General features: G+C 37.5%; 1 protein-coding gene across 3 annotated transcripts in view; it reads left to right on the forward strand.

Annotated features, from left to right (window-relative positions):
* ZFR (zinc finger RNA binding protein) overlaps nt 1-17,189 on the forward strand; it is an 88,163-nt gene that overhangs the window by 30,943 nt on the left and 40,031 nt on the right. For all 3 annotated transcript variants that reach the window (XR_005238020.2, XM_007961301.3, XM_007961300.3), the window contains 5 exons: nt 6,338-6,585; nt 9,266-9,457; nt 9,970-10,261; nt 13,212-13,408; nt 15,772-15,891. Coding sequence is in view for 2 of the 3 variants with exons in the window: in XM_007961301.3 (XP_007959492.1) it covers nt 6,338-6,585; nt 9,266-9,457; nt 9,970-10,261; nt 13,212-13,408; nt 15,772-15,891 (1,049 nt within the window). In the remaining variant the exon portion in view is untranslated. The remainder of the gene's footprint in view (nt 1-6,337; nt 6,586-9,265; nt 9,458-9,969; nt 10,262-13,211; nt 13,409-15,771; nt 15,892-17,189) is intronic.

The following is a 17,189-nucleotide window of genomic DNA, read 5'->3' on the forward strand; positions in this document are numbered from 1 at the left end:
TATTCCTACATCTGTCATTTAAGATTTCTCGGCTGGGCACGGTGGCTCACACCTGTAATCCCAGCGCTTTGGGAGGCTGAGATGGGTGGATCGAGGTCAGGAGATTGAGACCATCCTGGCCAACACAGTGAAACCCCATCTCTACTAAAAAAAAAAAAAAAAGAAAAAATTAGCCGGATGTGGTGGCGGGCGCCTGTAATCCCGGCTACTCAGGAAGCTGAGGCAGGAGAATGGCGTGAACCCAGGAGGCGGAGCTTGCAGTGAGCCAAGGCTGCGCCACTGCACTCCAGCCTAGGCAACAGAGCAAGACTGTGTCTCAAAAAAAAAAAGGATTTCTCAGATACCACTTGTCTGTCTCTCCCTTTTTGGTTGACTAGTTATAATTGTAACTAGGATTATATTATTACAATGAAATCTGATTCGACACTTTTTTTTTTAAATGTCCACATTAGCTTCAACAAAATAGGAAGTTCCAGAGTAGCCTTTCCTATTCATTGTTTCTCTCTCACATGTGCTTCTTTCCTTTCTCTTTTCTCTCTCTGGTTGCTTATACAGTATGAAGATAGTTTTTATTTACATAAGTAGTATATTATTATTTAAAAATTAGAAACTATATTTTTTTAGAAAGAGAAAAAATGTTAAACCACTAGATTTCTACTTCTAGACACTAATTGTCATTAACGTTTTAGTGCATGTCTCTGTCTACTTTCCTTCCATGGAATATACATGTATAAATAACGGTTTATAAAAATGCATTTGTCTTATACGTGCTATTCTGTAAACTGCTTTATTGTTACTGTGATTGCCTTTCATGTCACTAAGTATAGATATATACCTTTAATGTTTTTTCCCAACTTTTTATATCAGGTTTTTATTTTTATTTTTTTATTTTATTTTATTATTTTTTTGAGGTAGAGTCTCACTCTGTCGCCTAGGCTGGAGTGCAGTGGCGCGAGCTCAGCTCACTGCAACCTCCGCCTCTCGGATTTAAGTGATTCTTCTGCCTCAGCCTCCCAAGTAGCTGGGACTATAAGCGTGCGCCACCACGCCTGGCTAATTTTTGTATTTTTAGTAGAGACAGGATTTCACCATGTTGGCCAGGCTGGTCTGGAACTCCTAACCTCAAGTGATCCACCCTTCTCGGCCTCACAAAGTGCTGGGATTACAGTACAGTCATGAGCCACCATGCCCGCCCCAGAAAATTTCAATTCTGCAGAAAAGTGGGGAAAAAAAAGTTCCAATAACTACTTTTTATGCCATTCACCTAGGTTCACCAATTAATAATTTTTCATATTTGCTTTATCTCTTCTTTCTCTTAAAGGCTATTTTCAAATGGCTCAGCAATATGTTTTATAAGCAATATGCTTTACAAGTTGTAGATGACATAGTACTTTGCCCTGAACTCTTCAGAAGGTATTTCTCAAGAATAAGGACATTCTTTTTATGTAGCCACAATGGCAACATTATGAAAAGGAATTGAATGTGGATACTATACTGTTTAATACATAAATTTATCCAGTTGTCCAAAAATGTATTTTATGGCTGGGCTTTGTATGTATTTGGTATATGTATGTTTGTGCTTGTGCTTTGTTTTGAAATTTAGAATCCAGTCAAGGATCATGGATTGTATTTGGTTGCCATTCTTTGTTAGTTTGCTTTAATGTAGAACAGTTCATTATTTTTATCTTGTCTCTCATGGTAGTGACATTTTTGAAGTGTTCAGGCCAGTTGTCTTATAGAATGTCCCATATCTGGATTTATCTGATGATTTATGTTTAGATTCAGTTAACTTTTTAGACAAGAAAATTACTTGACCAGCCTTCCATTTCATCACATCAGAAGCATGTAATAAGTAATGTTCATTTATTCCTTATTGATGCTGGCTTTACTGGTTAAAGCTGTGCCTATCAGATCTCTCCGTTACAAAGATACCTTTTTCCTTTGTAATGAACAAGTAATCTGTGGGCCTGTTGCTCAACTGTCTTTCACCCTGTGGTGGTAGATCCTTTGAAAACTGAATGAGTTTCTACAGTGGTAGTTGCAAAACCCTTTCACATTGATTCTTAGGCATTCTTCTCTAGAGTCCCCTCCTTCTACTTCTTTTATTGTTGTTGCTATGAACTTGCTCATTTTTATTCAATGTACAGTCGTCCCTTATATCCATGGGAGATTGGTTCCAGAGCCCTGATTAATACCAAAATTTGTGGATGCTCAAGTACCATATATAAAATGACATAATATTTATCTCTAACATACATCCTCTTAAATATGTTAAATTATCTCTAGATTACTTACAATACCTAATACCATGTAAGTGCTATATAAATGGTTATTAAGCTGTACTGAGTTTAAGTAGCTGGGATTACAGGCATGTACCACCATACCTGGCTCATTTTTGTATTTTTAGTAGAGATAGGGTTTTGCCGTGGTGACCAGACTGATCTCAAACTCCTGACTTCAGGTGATCCACCTACCTCGGCCTCTCAAAGTGCCAGGATTACAGGGATGAGCCACCGTACCTGCCTCCGAATATTTTCGGTTCATGGTTGATTGAATCCATGATCGCTGAACCGATGGATACAGAGAGCAACTATATTATAATCTGTTACTCTCATTTCTCTCTTTGAGGCTCACACAGTTTTAAAGTTGCCCAGTGGGATCCGCTCAAACCAGCTCCTGAGTCTTTTTGACATATTCTCATTCTTCTTTGAGCACATCTTTTCTTTTTGCCACTGAGGGTTATTACAGATACACTTTGAGCTTTCCCGCCCTAGAGTCACAGTCAGCCATGTCACAAAGGAGCCATGACTTCTTGTAAATGCCAGGAGTATTTAGAAACTATTCTAATGGTCACAAAGTATTTTATTTTATGGATGTAATATATTTTAAAGTGTGTATTTGAGGACATTTAGTTGTATATGAGACAGAAACTGGAAACAGCACTAGGTAGAACATCCTTACATGTAAAGATTTGTACATTTGCCCACTTGTTTGCCTAGGATAAATTTCTAGTTGTGGAACTCTTAAAGAGTATCTGCTTTTTAAAGACTATGTGATACACAGTCCAGAGTTGCCAAATCAGAGAAACCATTGTTAAGGCTTCTGAGTTCTATGTCTGCAATTTTTGGCGGCTACAATTTTGGTCAGCTATTCTCTTTATCTTAATGAGTTCTAGAATATTGCTACCTACTAAATGATGACTTGTAGCATGATGAATTTACTACTGAAATGTTGTTTTTTGTTTGTTTGTTTCTGGTATCATAGCTGTATGCCAGCTATTCTAATATCTAATAATATTATCTAATATCTAATAATATCTAATATTCTAATATAGCTTACTAATGGATTTTTTTTTTTTTTTTTTTTTTTGAGACTAGGTCTCATTCCATCACCCAGGCTAGAGTGCAGTGGCACCATCCTGCTCACTGCAACCTCCACCTCAAGCGATCCTCCCACCTCAGCCTCCCAGATAGCTGGGACTGCAGACATGAGCCACCATGCCTTGTTATTTTTTATTTTTGTATTTTTTGTAGAGATGGAGTTTTGCCATGTTGTACAGGCTGGTCTTGAACTCCTGAGCTCAAACAGTCTGCCCACCTCAGCCTCTCAAAGTGTTGGGATTACAGGTGTGAGCCACCACACCTGGCCTTGATAAACATTTTTAATGAAAGTACTTTTTTTTTTTTTTTTTTGGAGGCAGTGTCTTCCTCTGTCACCCAGGCTTGGAGTAGAGTGGCACAATCGCAGCTCACTGCAACCTCCACCTCCTGCGCTCAAATGATCCATCCCGCCTCAGTGCACGCCACCACACCGGGCTAATTTTTTGTATTTTTAGTTGAGATGGGGTTTCACCACACTGCGTAGACTGGTCTTGAACTCCTGGGCTCAAGTGATCCACAAGCCTGGCCTAGTAAAAGTACTTTTTAAATGACACTATTTTAGTTTTCAAAAATTGTGCTTTTACTTAATTTATAGACACAGATTTCTTTTTTTTTTTTTTTCTTTGAGACAGGGTCTCATTCTGTCACCCAGGCTGGAGTGCAGTGGCACTATCATGGTTTACCGCAGCCTCAACCTCCTACCTCAGCCACCTGAGTAGCTGAGACAACAGACGCACAACCGCACTTGGCTAATTTTTGTATTTCTTTGTGGAGACGGGGTTTCGCCATGTTGCCCAGGCCAGACACAGCCTTATATTTGTTTTCCTACAATGCTTTTTACAGGAAACGTACATTTGTTTGCCAGTAGTTATAGGAGAATTTAAGATGCCCTTTAACAGAGTTCCAGAATCTTTAGCCCACCTTTCAGTGCATGCTTTGATTTATTTTTACAGCTAAGTAGTAAGTTACAATTAAACTTGACTTTTATTAGTTTTAAACTACCTATGTGCAAGTAGAGATTATTTTATGAATATTAAGCTTAACTTGGTGATTTTTATGGTTAAGTTAGCTCAGTGTTTAAAGGACCCTCCAATTTCTAAACCCGACTTTTCTCATATTTAAGGATAGTGATACTTGCCTTATAGATCTGTTCTAAAAACTACATTGTGTCTGGCACACTGCTTCCTGTATTGTGAACTCTTGATTTAAAAAAAAAAAAAAAAACTAGAAGACCTATTCTTTCAGCACTGTTGGCCTCTATTGTCCTTATTCTGCTTCATGTTTTCTTAATACATAATTCATAAAGTTACATTTCTGTGGCATTTGTGTAGTTTCTATGTAGAAGAACTGAAGTCATTTGGAAAATGTCCGTTATAAAGATTTTATGTAAAAATTATGGTCCTACTTGGTAATAAATCTAAAAACATCTTTATTATTTGTAATTGGACAATTTTGTGGTATTTCTCTATAGTAAAATTTAAACTATACATGTTTTTGCCTGTAAGCTTGAAAACATTTGGCTGTGAGCTTATGTTCTTTTATCACATTCGTAAGTAACAGAGGACATTTGTAGGACTGCCCAGTAGAGTTTATTGGTTTATAGAAATTTTACTTTAAGCGATTATGTCAATTGCTTTCTCAGTTTTATCTGATCATGTATATGCTTTATCATTGATAGCTACCTGTTTCTATATTCATTTCAGATGTTTTCTTGTCTATTATCATACTTTCTGTCTTAAAACTTTATATACTGCAATTCTGGTTTTCCATGCATTTTAGCTCTTACCATTCCAATTTATTTTTCCTTCCCTATGTGTATAGACATACTGGAGTTAGGGAGTCCTAAATCTTTCAGTATTGCAGTCTGCATTTGAGAGACCAAAAAGTTTAGTTCTCTGTAAGCAGTTCTTCTGTGCTATTCTGTCAACTAGGGATCTCTCTCAAGCTTTATATCACTCTTTGCCCATCCATTACCACTTAAAGGAATAAGGAAACTTAACTGAAATATGGTGAATAGGCAGTCTACCAAATTTCCAGAGATCTTAGTTTAGAAATGGTCAGTTTACCAGTTTTCAGGATAGGCTTATAATGTAAAATCCACAGCTTTCAAATTTAAAACGTTCACAGATTTAAAAATCTGTAAATCACTGAACATAAACAACATGTATGCATTATATAAATAGCTTGCATAATGTACTTATTCAGTGGAGTCTCTGAACAATGGAAATGGGTAGAATTCATACATTTAACCAGAAAACACAGTGCTTTTTCATCTTTTGGAAGATGAGAACCAATGTGTTGGTCCCTAATTCCTAAGTCTTTTAACAGTTGTTCTATATTTTTAGTTCCACATCACAAACTTCTGCTAAACTTTATTTACCTTGCCTCCCCAGACTAGCGTCTGTCAGCTTCTTGGTTCTAGCAGTTGCACAACCCATCAGTTGATCTCTGGGGCTCCAGATTTTAGTGTCATATTTGTATGTCTTCCTCTTCTTTTATCTCTTTTGTCCTCTTAGCTACCAAGCATGTCGAATCTTACTTTGATGAGTTTTTGTTTTTCCTATCTAGTAACCTACTTCAGATTCTTCCTCAAATCCAACACTTCCTAAATTTTGTTCACAGGATTTTATTCGGGGACATATTACCACATTCTGTAAACAGACAAGTTTGTGAAACACACTATCACATCTCTCCAGTTAAACTATAAGCTTCTTCAAGGCAGGGACCAAATTTGACACTGTCTTTATACCTCTATAACACCTGGCATGTGTTGAGTAAATACTAGTTGGTTACTTTCTTAGAAGGAAAATAAGCTTTTTTGTGGTTCTGTGAGATATACGTTTGTTAATATGCACATGTAAATCTATCTTTATTGGCAGGATTAATTTAAATTTGTACATTTTAACTTGTCCTCCTATAAGTGTGTAACATAATTTTTGTTTGATTTCATTTGTAAGGTACATCTTATTCAGGTTATGAAGCAGCAGTGTATTCAGCTGCATCCTCCTACTATCAACAGCAGCAGCAGCAACAGAAGCAGGCAGCAGCAGCAGCTGCTGCTGCTGCTGCAACAGCTGCCTGGACAGGGACCACCTTTACTAAAAAAGCACCATTCCAAAATAAACAACTGAAACCAAAACAGCCTCCCAAACCACCACAGATTCACTACTGTGATGTTTGTAAGATCAGCTGTGCTGGACCACAGGTACTTATGTTGTATGTTTTACCTTGAGTCTTCAGGGGTTATTAAGTGTAGTTGGTATTTTAACTCCTGAGCCTACAAAGAGGTTTACGTTTTTTCCTGTTAGCTTTTAGCCAATGCATCTTTTAAAAGTTACTTGTATTGTGGCATGAGAATTTTCAGGGAAAAAAAAAAAAACTGTAAAGATGATTGTGAATGTAAATGATAAATAGGCAAATTGAGCTTTTTTTTCCGGAAGGAGACTTTGCTCTTTAAAATTTAAATTTAGTTTAAAAGTTTTGTAGTCAGATTGCGACTTGGGTAAGATTGAATTTTTATTTCATTTCATTTTTAGCTTACTTGCCAGAGCTTTTATTCAAAATTCTTCAACTTAATATAACGGGTTACTGATAATCTATAATTTTCAGTATTGCATTTCTAATGAGACTGACTTTGATACATACTTTATGGCATGTTACTTTTTTCTGTAATCTCTTTCATAAGGAGAGTAGGAACTTCGGGAACAAGGAAGGTGTAAGGAAGCGTGTTTTTCAAAAATACCAACTAATGAGGCATGTAAATGTAAAACCCTTATTCCTTTTTCGGTATTGTATTGTTTCTGGTTGCTAAACATTAAAATGGATGATTATGACATGATTCTATTTATTAAGATTAATGGATTCAACTCCCAGCCTTATTATTATGCTTAAGAGTGTTATTTTTATATTAAAATTTGGTAAACAGCTTGGCAGATAAAAGGCATGTTATTTGGAAACAACTAATTTTGACTCTCTACTAGTTTCTCCCAAGTTATATCCTTCTCTCATTTGCCCTACCTATGTAACATGTTTTTAACTTTACTGGATTAATTTTCTCTACTTCTGAATTTTGGGGAGTATTTTCAGTTACTAACATTCCCTGTGTTATACCAAATTACAGAACATTTTAATATATGTGGCTAGATATATAAAACCCTCTTTTCCCCTGTTTGGAGTATGGCAGGAAATAGTTTTGTTGTGGATTACATGGTTGGCAGGAGGTGATGGGAGGCAGGTGTGGCACAGGTGGAAAATGTTTGCAGGGACCTGTAAACATGAAAGGGAACAAGAATGGTGGGCGATCTTAGTATTTAAGGAGCATTTCCTACTCTGTGTTAACTCTTCAGAGCGGTTAGTGTCATGAGTGCCAGACTTGGACATAAGAAATTTATTACCTGGCTTATATGAAAGTATACAACGTGACACTTGGGTGATAGGTTAACAACAGCAGGTGGAATGAGTGTATATGAGGCTGGCTGTTTTTGCTGTGCTGGGTGGTTACAAAAAGAACAGGCCACAGGTATTTCTGCAAGTCGTCAGTGCCTTAAGGGGGTGGTTAATGAACCTTAGCGAATAATGTCATTGAGATTGAATTAGAGTTCTAGATGTATACATAAGAAGGAAATGAATAAGTTGATTCAGCTTTTGGGGGCCAAGATTGCAGTCCTGGCTCTGCCACTAAGTTTGTAACCTTGGGCAATTTAGAGACCTGAACTTCTTTGGGCTTTTATTTCTTCGCTTTTCTGTAACAAGGACTTGCCTAAATAATTGAGGCTTAGACTGCTTGGTGGAGCTATTTCAGGCCACCGCAGATGATGAAAGGAAAGTCCCATCCAGCTCTGAAATTGTATGATGAACATATAATTTTATGCTAATTATTTGTCAGTTTACAACTGTCTTTTAAGAGGCAGTTTTAAAAAAGAGAGTTTGAGACCAGTCTGGGCAACATGGCAAAATCCCATCTTTACCAAAAATATGAAAAATGAGCTAGGCATGGTGGCAGGCACCTGTGGTCCCAGCTACTCAGGAGTCTAAGGTGGGAGGATCACATGAGCCTGGGAGGCAGAGATTGCAGTGACCCAAGATTGTGCCACTGCACTCAAGCCTGTGTAACAGAGTGAGATACATCTCAAAAATAAATAAATAAATACATGTATGAGAGAGGAACCATTTGGTCCTACTCACAAAATTGTCTAGTTGTTCTTACTAATTTCCTCTCGTTTTAATTAACTGCCTTCCTCAATCATCTGCATTCACAATGATTTTTAATATATAATTTCACTATTTTATTGGCTAATATTACTATAATACTATTTTTGCTTGCAAGTATGTATAATATTGGCCCTTATGTATTTTAAATAAGCTTTCTTTTAGGGGTCATGGATTCTAATACAGATTCTATGTCAAAACGTATTCTGAATTAGAAAAGTCAGTTTTATAAACATAGCTGTTTGTAAAGAATCTTATTACCATACAGTAACTTTTCCTTTCTTCTAATGATACAGGCACATCTCCCCCGCCTCATCTTAACCCTGTGACTAAATATAATTTCTTTATGGAATGATCACTGTCTATTATCATTCTCTGTCCAACATTTATATAAGCAACAAAAGATAAATTTTTAAAACTGAAAACCGTTGCCTTATATTATGGCTATGTATGAAGGTACTTTGTAACTCAGTGTTAGATAATATTCTTGATAAACAAGATACAGAGAACCATAAATATGTCACATATATAAGGAATGCCACATGCCCTTTTTCAATTTAAATTTGTTTTGGTCTCATTTTTAAACGAGTATTAGAGATTTCTTGAGAATTGAATAATCTTAAATTATGTATAAAGAAAATTAGTGAAGCAAAATGTTTGCTTTTTATTTGAAACAGACTTATAAAGAACATTTAGAAGGACAGAAACATAAAAAAAAAGAAGCTGCATTGAAAGCCTCACAAAATACCAGCAGCAGCAACAATTCTACTCGTGGGACTCAAAATCAGCTACGTTGTGAGCTCTGCGATGTGTCTTGTACAGGAGCAGATGCATATGCTGCCCACATTCGTGGTGCTAAGCATCAGAAAGTAGGTGTTTTTTTCCCACACACCCTTATGTCTTGATTCTGTTATCTTTTACTTTTTCAAAGGGAGTTAGGTAAAGGTAACTTCAAATTTTGAAAACTTTTAAGTGCATTATAAGCCTTGCTTATGTGCTAATAATACCTAAAGGTGACATCAAATAATCATTGCTAAAAGAGGGAAAGACTGGAGACCTTTCTTTAAATTGAACTAAACCATTTATTTCACTAACTGGGAATTGTCATGTGATTATTTTTAATGTAGCCAAGTCTGTTCATCTTTCTCTGCCTCCGTTTCCTCACCTAATAGTAGATGGAATATGTATCCATATTTGCTTCACAGAGATTACCTTGAAAGTAATGAGTTTTGTATATGTGTGTATATACAAAAACATAGAGCAGAAAAAATACAACAAAGAAAAGCATGGTTTAGATTTTCATTTTATAATGTTCCAGGCAGACTTTTCAGAAATCTACTATTTGAGTTTCCTGACAAATAAGTGTGCTTTTGTTTTATAGGTGGTTAAGTTACACACAAAACTTGGTAAACCCATTCCGTCAACAGAACCAAACGTTGTTAGCCAAGCTGCTTCTTCAACAGCTGTATCTGCTTCAAAGCCGACTGCCTCTCCTTCAAGCATTGCAGCAAACAATTGTACTGTGAATACATCATCAATTGCAACATCTTCAATGAAGGGTCTTACGACTACAGGAAACTCGTCTCTTAATAGCACATCTAACACTAAAGTATCAGCAGTGCCTACGAGTATGGCTGCCAAGAAAACATCTACCCCCAAAATAAATTTTGTTGGCAAGTACTGATATTCTCTGTCCCTGCTGTGACTCTGTCAAAGTGGTGTTTCTCCATTACAGCACTAACGCTTCTGCCTGTGTTCTTGGACCTGTCTCCTCCCTTCTCTCTGGGACCTTGTTTCTTCTTATATCTGCCTCGTGTGTGTGTATTTTTAATATTTAGTCTGTCATCTACTGGTTTCTTCCCTTCAGTCATACAGATACATCTGTGTCTTAATCTAGTCATTTAAAAAAAAAGATCTGCACACACAAAGACCCTTTCCCATTTCTGTAATCTTAAGGTAACCTGATTGGTTTTTTTGTTTGTTTGTTTAATTTTTGAGACAGAGCCCCCACTCTGTCACCAAGGCTGGAGTGCAGTAGCATGATCTTGGCTCACTGCAGCCTCAATCTCCAGGGCTCAAGTGATCTGCCCACCTCAGCCTCCTGAGTAGCTGTAACTATAGGCGTGCACCACCACACACAGCCAATTTTTTTTTTTTTTTGGTAGAGATGAGGTTTCACTATGTAGCCCAGACTGATCTCGAATTCTCCTGAGCTCAAGTGAGCTGCCCGCCTCAACTTCCAAAGTGCTTGGGTTATAAGCATGTACCACAACCCATGGCCCTGATTTTTTGTCTGCTTCTGTACTTCCTGCCCAATCCTCAGTCTGCTGTAGTGTTTCTACTCTACCTTTTTCTGAAGGTGCTTTCAGTAGTCACCAAAAACCTAATTGCCAATCCAGTGGCCAGTTTTCAGTTTCATCCTAGTGTCTCTCCTAATACTTGACACAGTTGACTGCTGTACCTTTAGGCTTAAGATACATCTCTGTCTCTCAATTATATGTCCACCCACCCCTTTCTCAGTTTTTGTTTTTGGTTCTCCTGCCTATGTGTTCATTAAATGGTAGTGTTACTAAGATTATAACCCTGGCCCGTGTCTCACTGTTCGCCAGTCTTAATGGGTGATCTCATTCATTCCCATGTGGGCAGTGACTTTTAAATCTTTCTGGTGAATTCAAAACCCCCACCTGAGTTGGACAGCCACATTTTAAATATTCCCTGGTCATCTTCTATATGGCTGTGTAGATGCCTCCCAGTGTGTCTCATTCTAACCCATTAATTCATGAGAAGAGTACCATGAAATAATGTAATAAAATTGTCGATTTCTCAAGTGGAAAATTCACTAACATTATTTCTTCGTATTTATTGCCTCCTCCAGCTGTTTACGTAGTTGTCTTGTTTCTATCTTTATAGTATTTCTACAAAACCTGTCTTTTTCATTGCCATTACCTTGTTTTTTAGGCCTTAAAAGTCTCCTTGGAGCTTTATTTCTTACTGTACCCAATCTCAACATATTCTCCACACTCTTGTTATTTTATTAAAATACATATCTATTGTGTTAGTCTTCAGCTCAGCAGCCTTCCACTGTGATAGGATAAAATCTGTAGTCCTTATTTGTCATATAAGGCCCATCATTACCTGGCCCGTGCCTACCTTTCCAGCCTCATAACTCATCCCTTCTACCTATGTAGTAATTCATATTGAATTACTGGATCTTCCTTGAGTTTAGCGTAGCCTTTTTCACACCATGTTGCTGTGCTTTTATGTACATGCTATTTTTTTCTTTTTAAACATCGTTCTGTTCTTTCTGACCAGTTCATATTCATTCTTCTTTCAAATTGGAATATTCTCAGTTCAAATATCACACCCTTTGTGAAACCTTTCCTTACTGGATCATGTTAAAGGGCGGTGGCTCCTTTCTTCTAAATTTCCACAGTATTCAGTCCATACTTATTGTAGTGCTTATCACATTGTATTATCGTTATTTGTATCGTCCCGTAAATTGGGCACTTGAAAGGCAGCTACATTGTCTTCTCTTTGCTGTATTACCAGAACTTAGTGCAGTATCCAGATTGTCATAGATACTTAAGAATATTTTTGAAAGAAAAGTTTAAAAGTAGGAGATTCACAATTAACATGGTATTCTCTTAGACAGTTACTTGAAGTGTTAAGTTTAATTGATGATAAAAATGAAAACTATCATTTATAGTCACTTCTACATCAGTTTCTGAGGTTCTTCATACTTTCAGTTTAGAACAATAATAGAAAATCTTTTGTAAATAACTCTTAGTGTAAATTCATGTCTCAGTAGACAGTAAGTTAGAGGAAATAAACAATGATAAAACCTAAATTGGTTCTATTTCCTTCCCTAATGGGAAACTTTATTTGGACTAAGTTCACAAAGAGATCTAATCATTGAACTTACCTTTTTTTAATTTTTCTAAATTGTAGGGCATGACCTAGACATTACCCCCGACTTTTTTTGGAGACAGGGTCTGTCCAGGTCTGGAGTGCAGTAATGCGATCTCAGCTCACTGCAACCTCTGCCTCTTAGGCTCAAGCAGTCCTCCCACCTCAGCCCCACAAGTAGCTAGGACTATAGGCGTGCACCATCGCATCCAGCTAATTTTTGTAGTGACCAGGTTTTCCATGTTGCCCAGGGTGGTCTCAAACTTCTGGGCTCAAACTCCTGGGCTCAAGTGATCCTCCTACCTCTGCCTCCCACAGTGCTGGGATCATAGGGCATAAGTCACCACACCCAACTGGAAGTTAGCATTTTTTAAAGGAATAAATACTACTCATTTCAGTCACTTGCCAAGGAACTCGGGCTACAAACATGAATTAGGCTTAGTCCTTACCATTTCAGGTACTTGCTATTCATTTTGAGGGGGGATGAGGAAGGTGTTGGGTATTCCAAGATGGAAAAGAGAAAAATTCAGAAATGTATTTCACTAATAGGGTAAAAAAAGCCAAGTAGTTTATGTAGTTCTTCAAAATTCTCATCTGTTGTATGTCAGATAGGAGTTTTGACTATTAGCAGAAAACTTTATCTGAAGTTTTCATCTTATCAGGTATGTATGTTTATACGAAATTAAAATTTGTTATAACTTTTTGATGCTTTTCTAGGTGGTAATAAGCTGCAGTCAACAGGAAATAAAACAGAAGACATAAAAGGAACTGAATGTGTTAAAAGTACTCCTGTCACTTCTGCTGTGCAGATTCCTGAAGTAAAGCAAGACACAGTGTCAGAACCAGTCACACCTGCATCTCTTGCTGCCTTACAGAGTGATGTGCAGCCAGTGGGCCATGATTATGTGGAGGAGGTAATTGATTTGAGAATACCATTGCTGTGAAATTGGATAAAGAGAAGAAGTGCGTTACAAGTGTGTGTTACACGTAGAAGTGAATATACTTTATTTTAGATTTAGCTCACTTAATGAAAGGATATTAAAGGAATCTTTGTTACAAGAAAGCATGTCCTTTAAGCCTGGCTAAGTGACATCACAATGATTTTTTTTGCTAACTTTTGTATTATTTTCCCTGTATATTGTCACTGTGGTGTGTAAAGTAACTTTCTATTTACTAGCAAGCATTCTTGTAATACATCCTTCAACTATCATAAAAGTTTAAAAGTTCTGAGAAGCAAAAATGTTGATGAAGAGAACCAATACATTTATTTTTGAATAGTCAGTTTTGTGATAAAATTAAGTTTGCTGATTTAACAGAATATATTCATTTGGTTTCTCAAGTGGGGTAGAAGACTGTTGCTGTTTTACAGGTAAAGTAAACTCAGTAAAATAAAGGAGTGAAGGGATATCAGAGCAGACTGGATAAATACCTGCTGTTAGCAGAAAGACATACAGTGGCATATGACTACTATTTACTTTGACTTTAGAGCATATATATCTTTTGAGCTTCAGTGTCGATATCTATAAAATCGGAATATTCCTTAACAAAGTTGTGAAGAGTAGATGAAATAAAGTACCTTGCATGGTATCTGGCATCTAGGAGGGGTTTTGTTTTTGTTTTTGTTTTTTGTTTGTTTGTTTTGAGACTTGTCGCTCAGGCTGGAGTGCAGTGACACAGTCATGGCTCACTGCACCTCTACCTCCTGGGTTCAAGCAACTCTCCTGCCTCAGCTTCCCAAGTAGCTGGGATTACAGGTGCATGCCACCACCCCCAGCTGATTTTTGTGTTTTTTTTTTTTAGTTGGTGGGGTTTCACTATGTTGGCCAGGCTGGTCTTGAACTCCTGACCTCATGATCCACCCTCCTCAGCCTCCCAAAGTGCTGTGATTACAGGCGTGAGCCGCTGCACCTGGCCTAGTAGGTTTTAAATAAATACTTGTTCTTGCATCCTTTTTCCTATCAAGAAAAATTATATATTGATGGCCAGGCACTGTGGCTCACACCTGTAATTGTTGCACTTTGGGAGGCCAAGGTGGGTGGATCACTTGAGGCCAGGAGTTCAAGGCCAGTGGTTGTGCACTCCTGTAATCCTAACTACTCAGGAGGCTGAGGTGCAAGAATCACTTGAACCTGGGAGATGGAGGTTGCAGTGAGCCGAGATCACACAACTGTACTCCAACCTGGGTGACAGAGTGAGACTCTGTATCACAAAAAAGAAAAGAAAACAAGAAAAAGAAAAATTGTATATTGAATTCTTTGTTTACAAGGTGGACAGCTGGGTTATGGAATTTATAAGTAGTTCAGAAATAATTCTGACTTTTAAGTTTCATCTCTTAAAGGAGTAAGATTTGGTTATCTCAAAAAAGCTCTCAACCAAAACACCCTAATTTTTTATGATACTGTTTAATCATAAACTTCAGAGAATTACACTCAGAACATTTCTTAAAGCTTGCACAATTTGAACTTAATATTCATAATAGAGTTCATAGTAAGACTCAAGTTTACTTGTCCTCCTATAACTGTTCAGTTAGAAAAAAATTCATCTTAATTTTCCATAAAGTTACATACTATAAAACCTTGGGCTTTGAGAAATTTTGTATACCAAAATAATGCTATTAATCATCTTTATCTTCATTTTCAAGAACAGTACTTGGCCAGCAGCAATTATTCAGTAACTATTAGAAAATTTAAGGCATCTGGCTACATTTAAATGTGAATGTTTACATATAGACAAAAATATTAAATTGAAAGATAGTTATAAGAGCCAATATATGCTACCACATCTTGCATACTAAAATTCCAACTTTTCATTCCCATTTCTACAGTTTCTATCCTTTTAAAAAGTAATAGGCCAGGCGCGGTGGCTCATGCCTGTAATCCCAGCACTTTGGGAGGCCAAGGTGAGCGGATCACGAGGTCAGGAGTTTAAGACCAGCCTGGCCAACATAGTGAAACCTTATCTCTACTAAAAATAAAAAAAAAATTAGCTGGGCATGGTGGTGCATGCCTGTAATCCCAGCTACTCGGGTGGCTGAGGCGGGAGAATCGCTTGAACCCAGGAGGCTGAGGTTGCAGTGAGCTGAGATCAAACCACTGCACTCCAGCATAGGTGACAGAGCAAGACTCCGTCTTGGGGAAAAAAAAAAAAGTAGTAGACATTGCCACTTCTTTCTAACTGTGTACAGCTTCATCAAATAATATGTGGGGGTTTATGAATGATGTCATCTTCAACTATGACATTCCTGTTTTGATTCTTTGAATTTTTTTTCCATGCCAAGGTACGAAACGATGAAGGAAAAGTAATTCGCTTCCATTGTAAATTATGTGAGTGCAGCTTTAATGATCCCAATGCTAAGGAGATGCATTTAAAAGGGCGAAGACACAGACTTCAATATAAAGTGAGTAAAATTTAAGCTATTACCTTCTTTAAGAAAAGAAAAAAAAAGCATTTTATATGCAAAATAAAGCATCTAAACACAACTTGCCAAGTCCATGATGTCCCATTCTAAGATTAGCATGTCATGTTGACAGACTCAGATGGATGTTTGGTTTTTATTTATCCATTTTTATACTTAAATAAGAATAACATTCTCATCAGTTTTAGTAATTGTGGCAAAACTGAAGCATTGCCTGGACCAAGCAATCATGTAAAGATAATTAATTCACATAAAGTGTTTGAAAAAAGTCTCAACTCTTTATCCACCTTCTTCATCTTGGTAGAATTCCCACCAAAATGAACTTTGAGATGGATTGATATGTTGGAAAATCCCTTCACTTATCTTAGCGTAGGAATTCTTCATTGAATACACTTCAAATGTTAAGATAAATCAGATGCTGTATTTGAACTTTTTTTTTTTAATTTTGAGACGGAGTCTCGCTCTGTAGCCAAGGCTGGAGTGCAGTGGCGTGATCTCGGCTCACTGCAGCCTCTGCCTCCTGGGTCCCTGTTCAGGCAATTCTCCTGCTTCAGCCTCCTGAGTAGCTGGGATTTACAGGCATGTGCCCGCAGGCCCAGCTAATTTTTGTATTTTTAGTAGAGATGGGGTTTCGCCATGTTGGCCAGTTTAGCTTGAACTCCTGACCTCATGATCCACCCTCCTTGGCCTCCCAAAGTGCTGGGATTACGTGCGTGAGCCACTGTGCCCGGCCTGTATTTGAAGTTTTTAACTAGGCTGGATTAATGTACTAGATCCATGTTTTCTGTTTTAAACACTGAGGAGGTGAAAATTAAAACATTGTAAAAGGGTAGTGCTTAAATATGAAAAGAAACTTTTTAACCCCAACATAGACATTTAGAGTCATATGTTTATAAACAGTTACAGTTGACCCTTGAACAACATGGAGGGCAGGGACCCCTCATGCAGTCATAAATTTGCCTATAACTTTTTTTTTTTTTTTTTGAGATGGGGCCTTGCTCTGATGCCCAGGCTGGAGTACAGTGACATGAACATGGCTTACTGCAACCTCCCGGGCTCCAGGGATCCTCCCACCGCAGCCTCCCAAGTAGCTGGGACTACAGGCACGTGCCACCATGCCTGGCTAACTTTTGTATTTTTCTAGAGAGGAGGTTTCACCATGTTGGCCAGGCTAGTCTCAAACTCCTGGCCTCAAGTGATCTGCCTGCCTTGGCCTCCCAAAGTGCTGGGATTCCAGGCTGCTTATAACTTTTGACTCCCTAAAAACTTTTAAAAACCTA

This window comes from Chlorocebus sabaeus, chromosome 4 (genome assembly GCF_047675955.1).
Source record: "Chlorocebus sabaeus isolate Y175 chromosome 4, mChlSab1.0.hap1, whole genome shotgun sequence".
Classification (NCBI taxonomy): domain Eukaryota; kingdom Metazoa; phylum Chordata; class Mammalia; order Primates; family Cercopithecidae; genus Chlorocebus; species Chlorocebus sabaeus.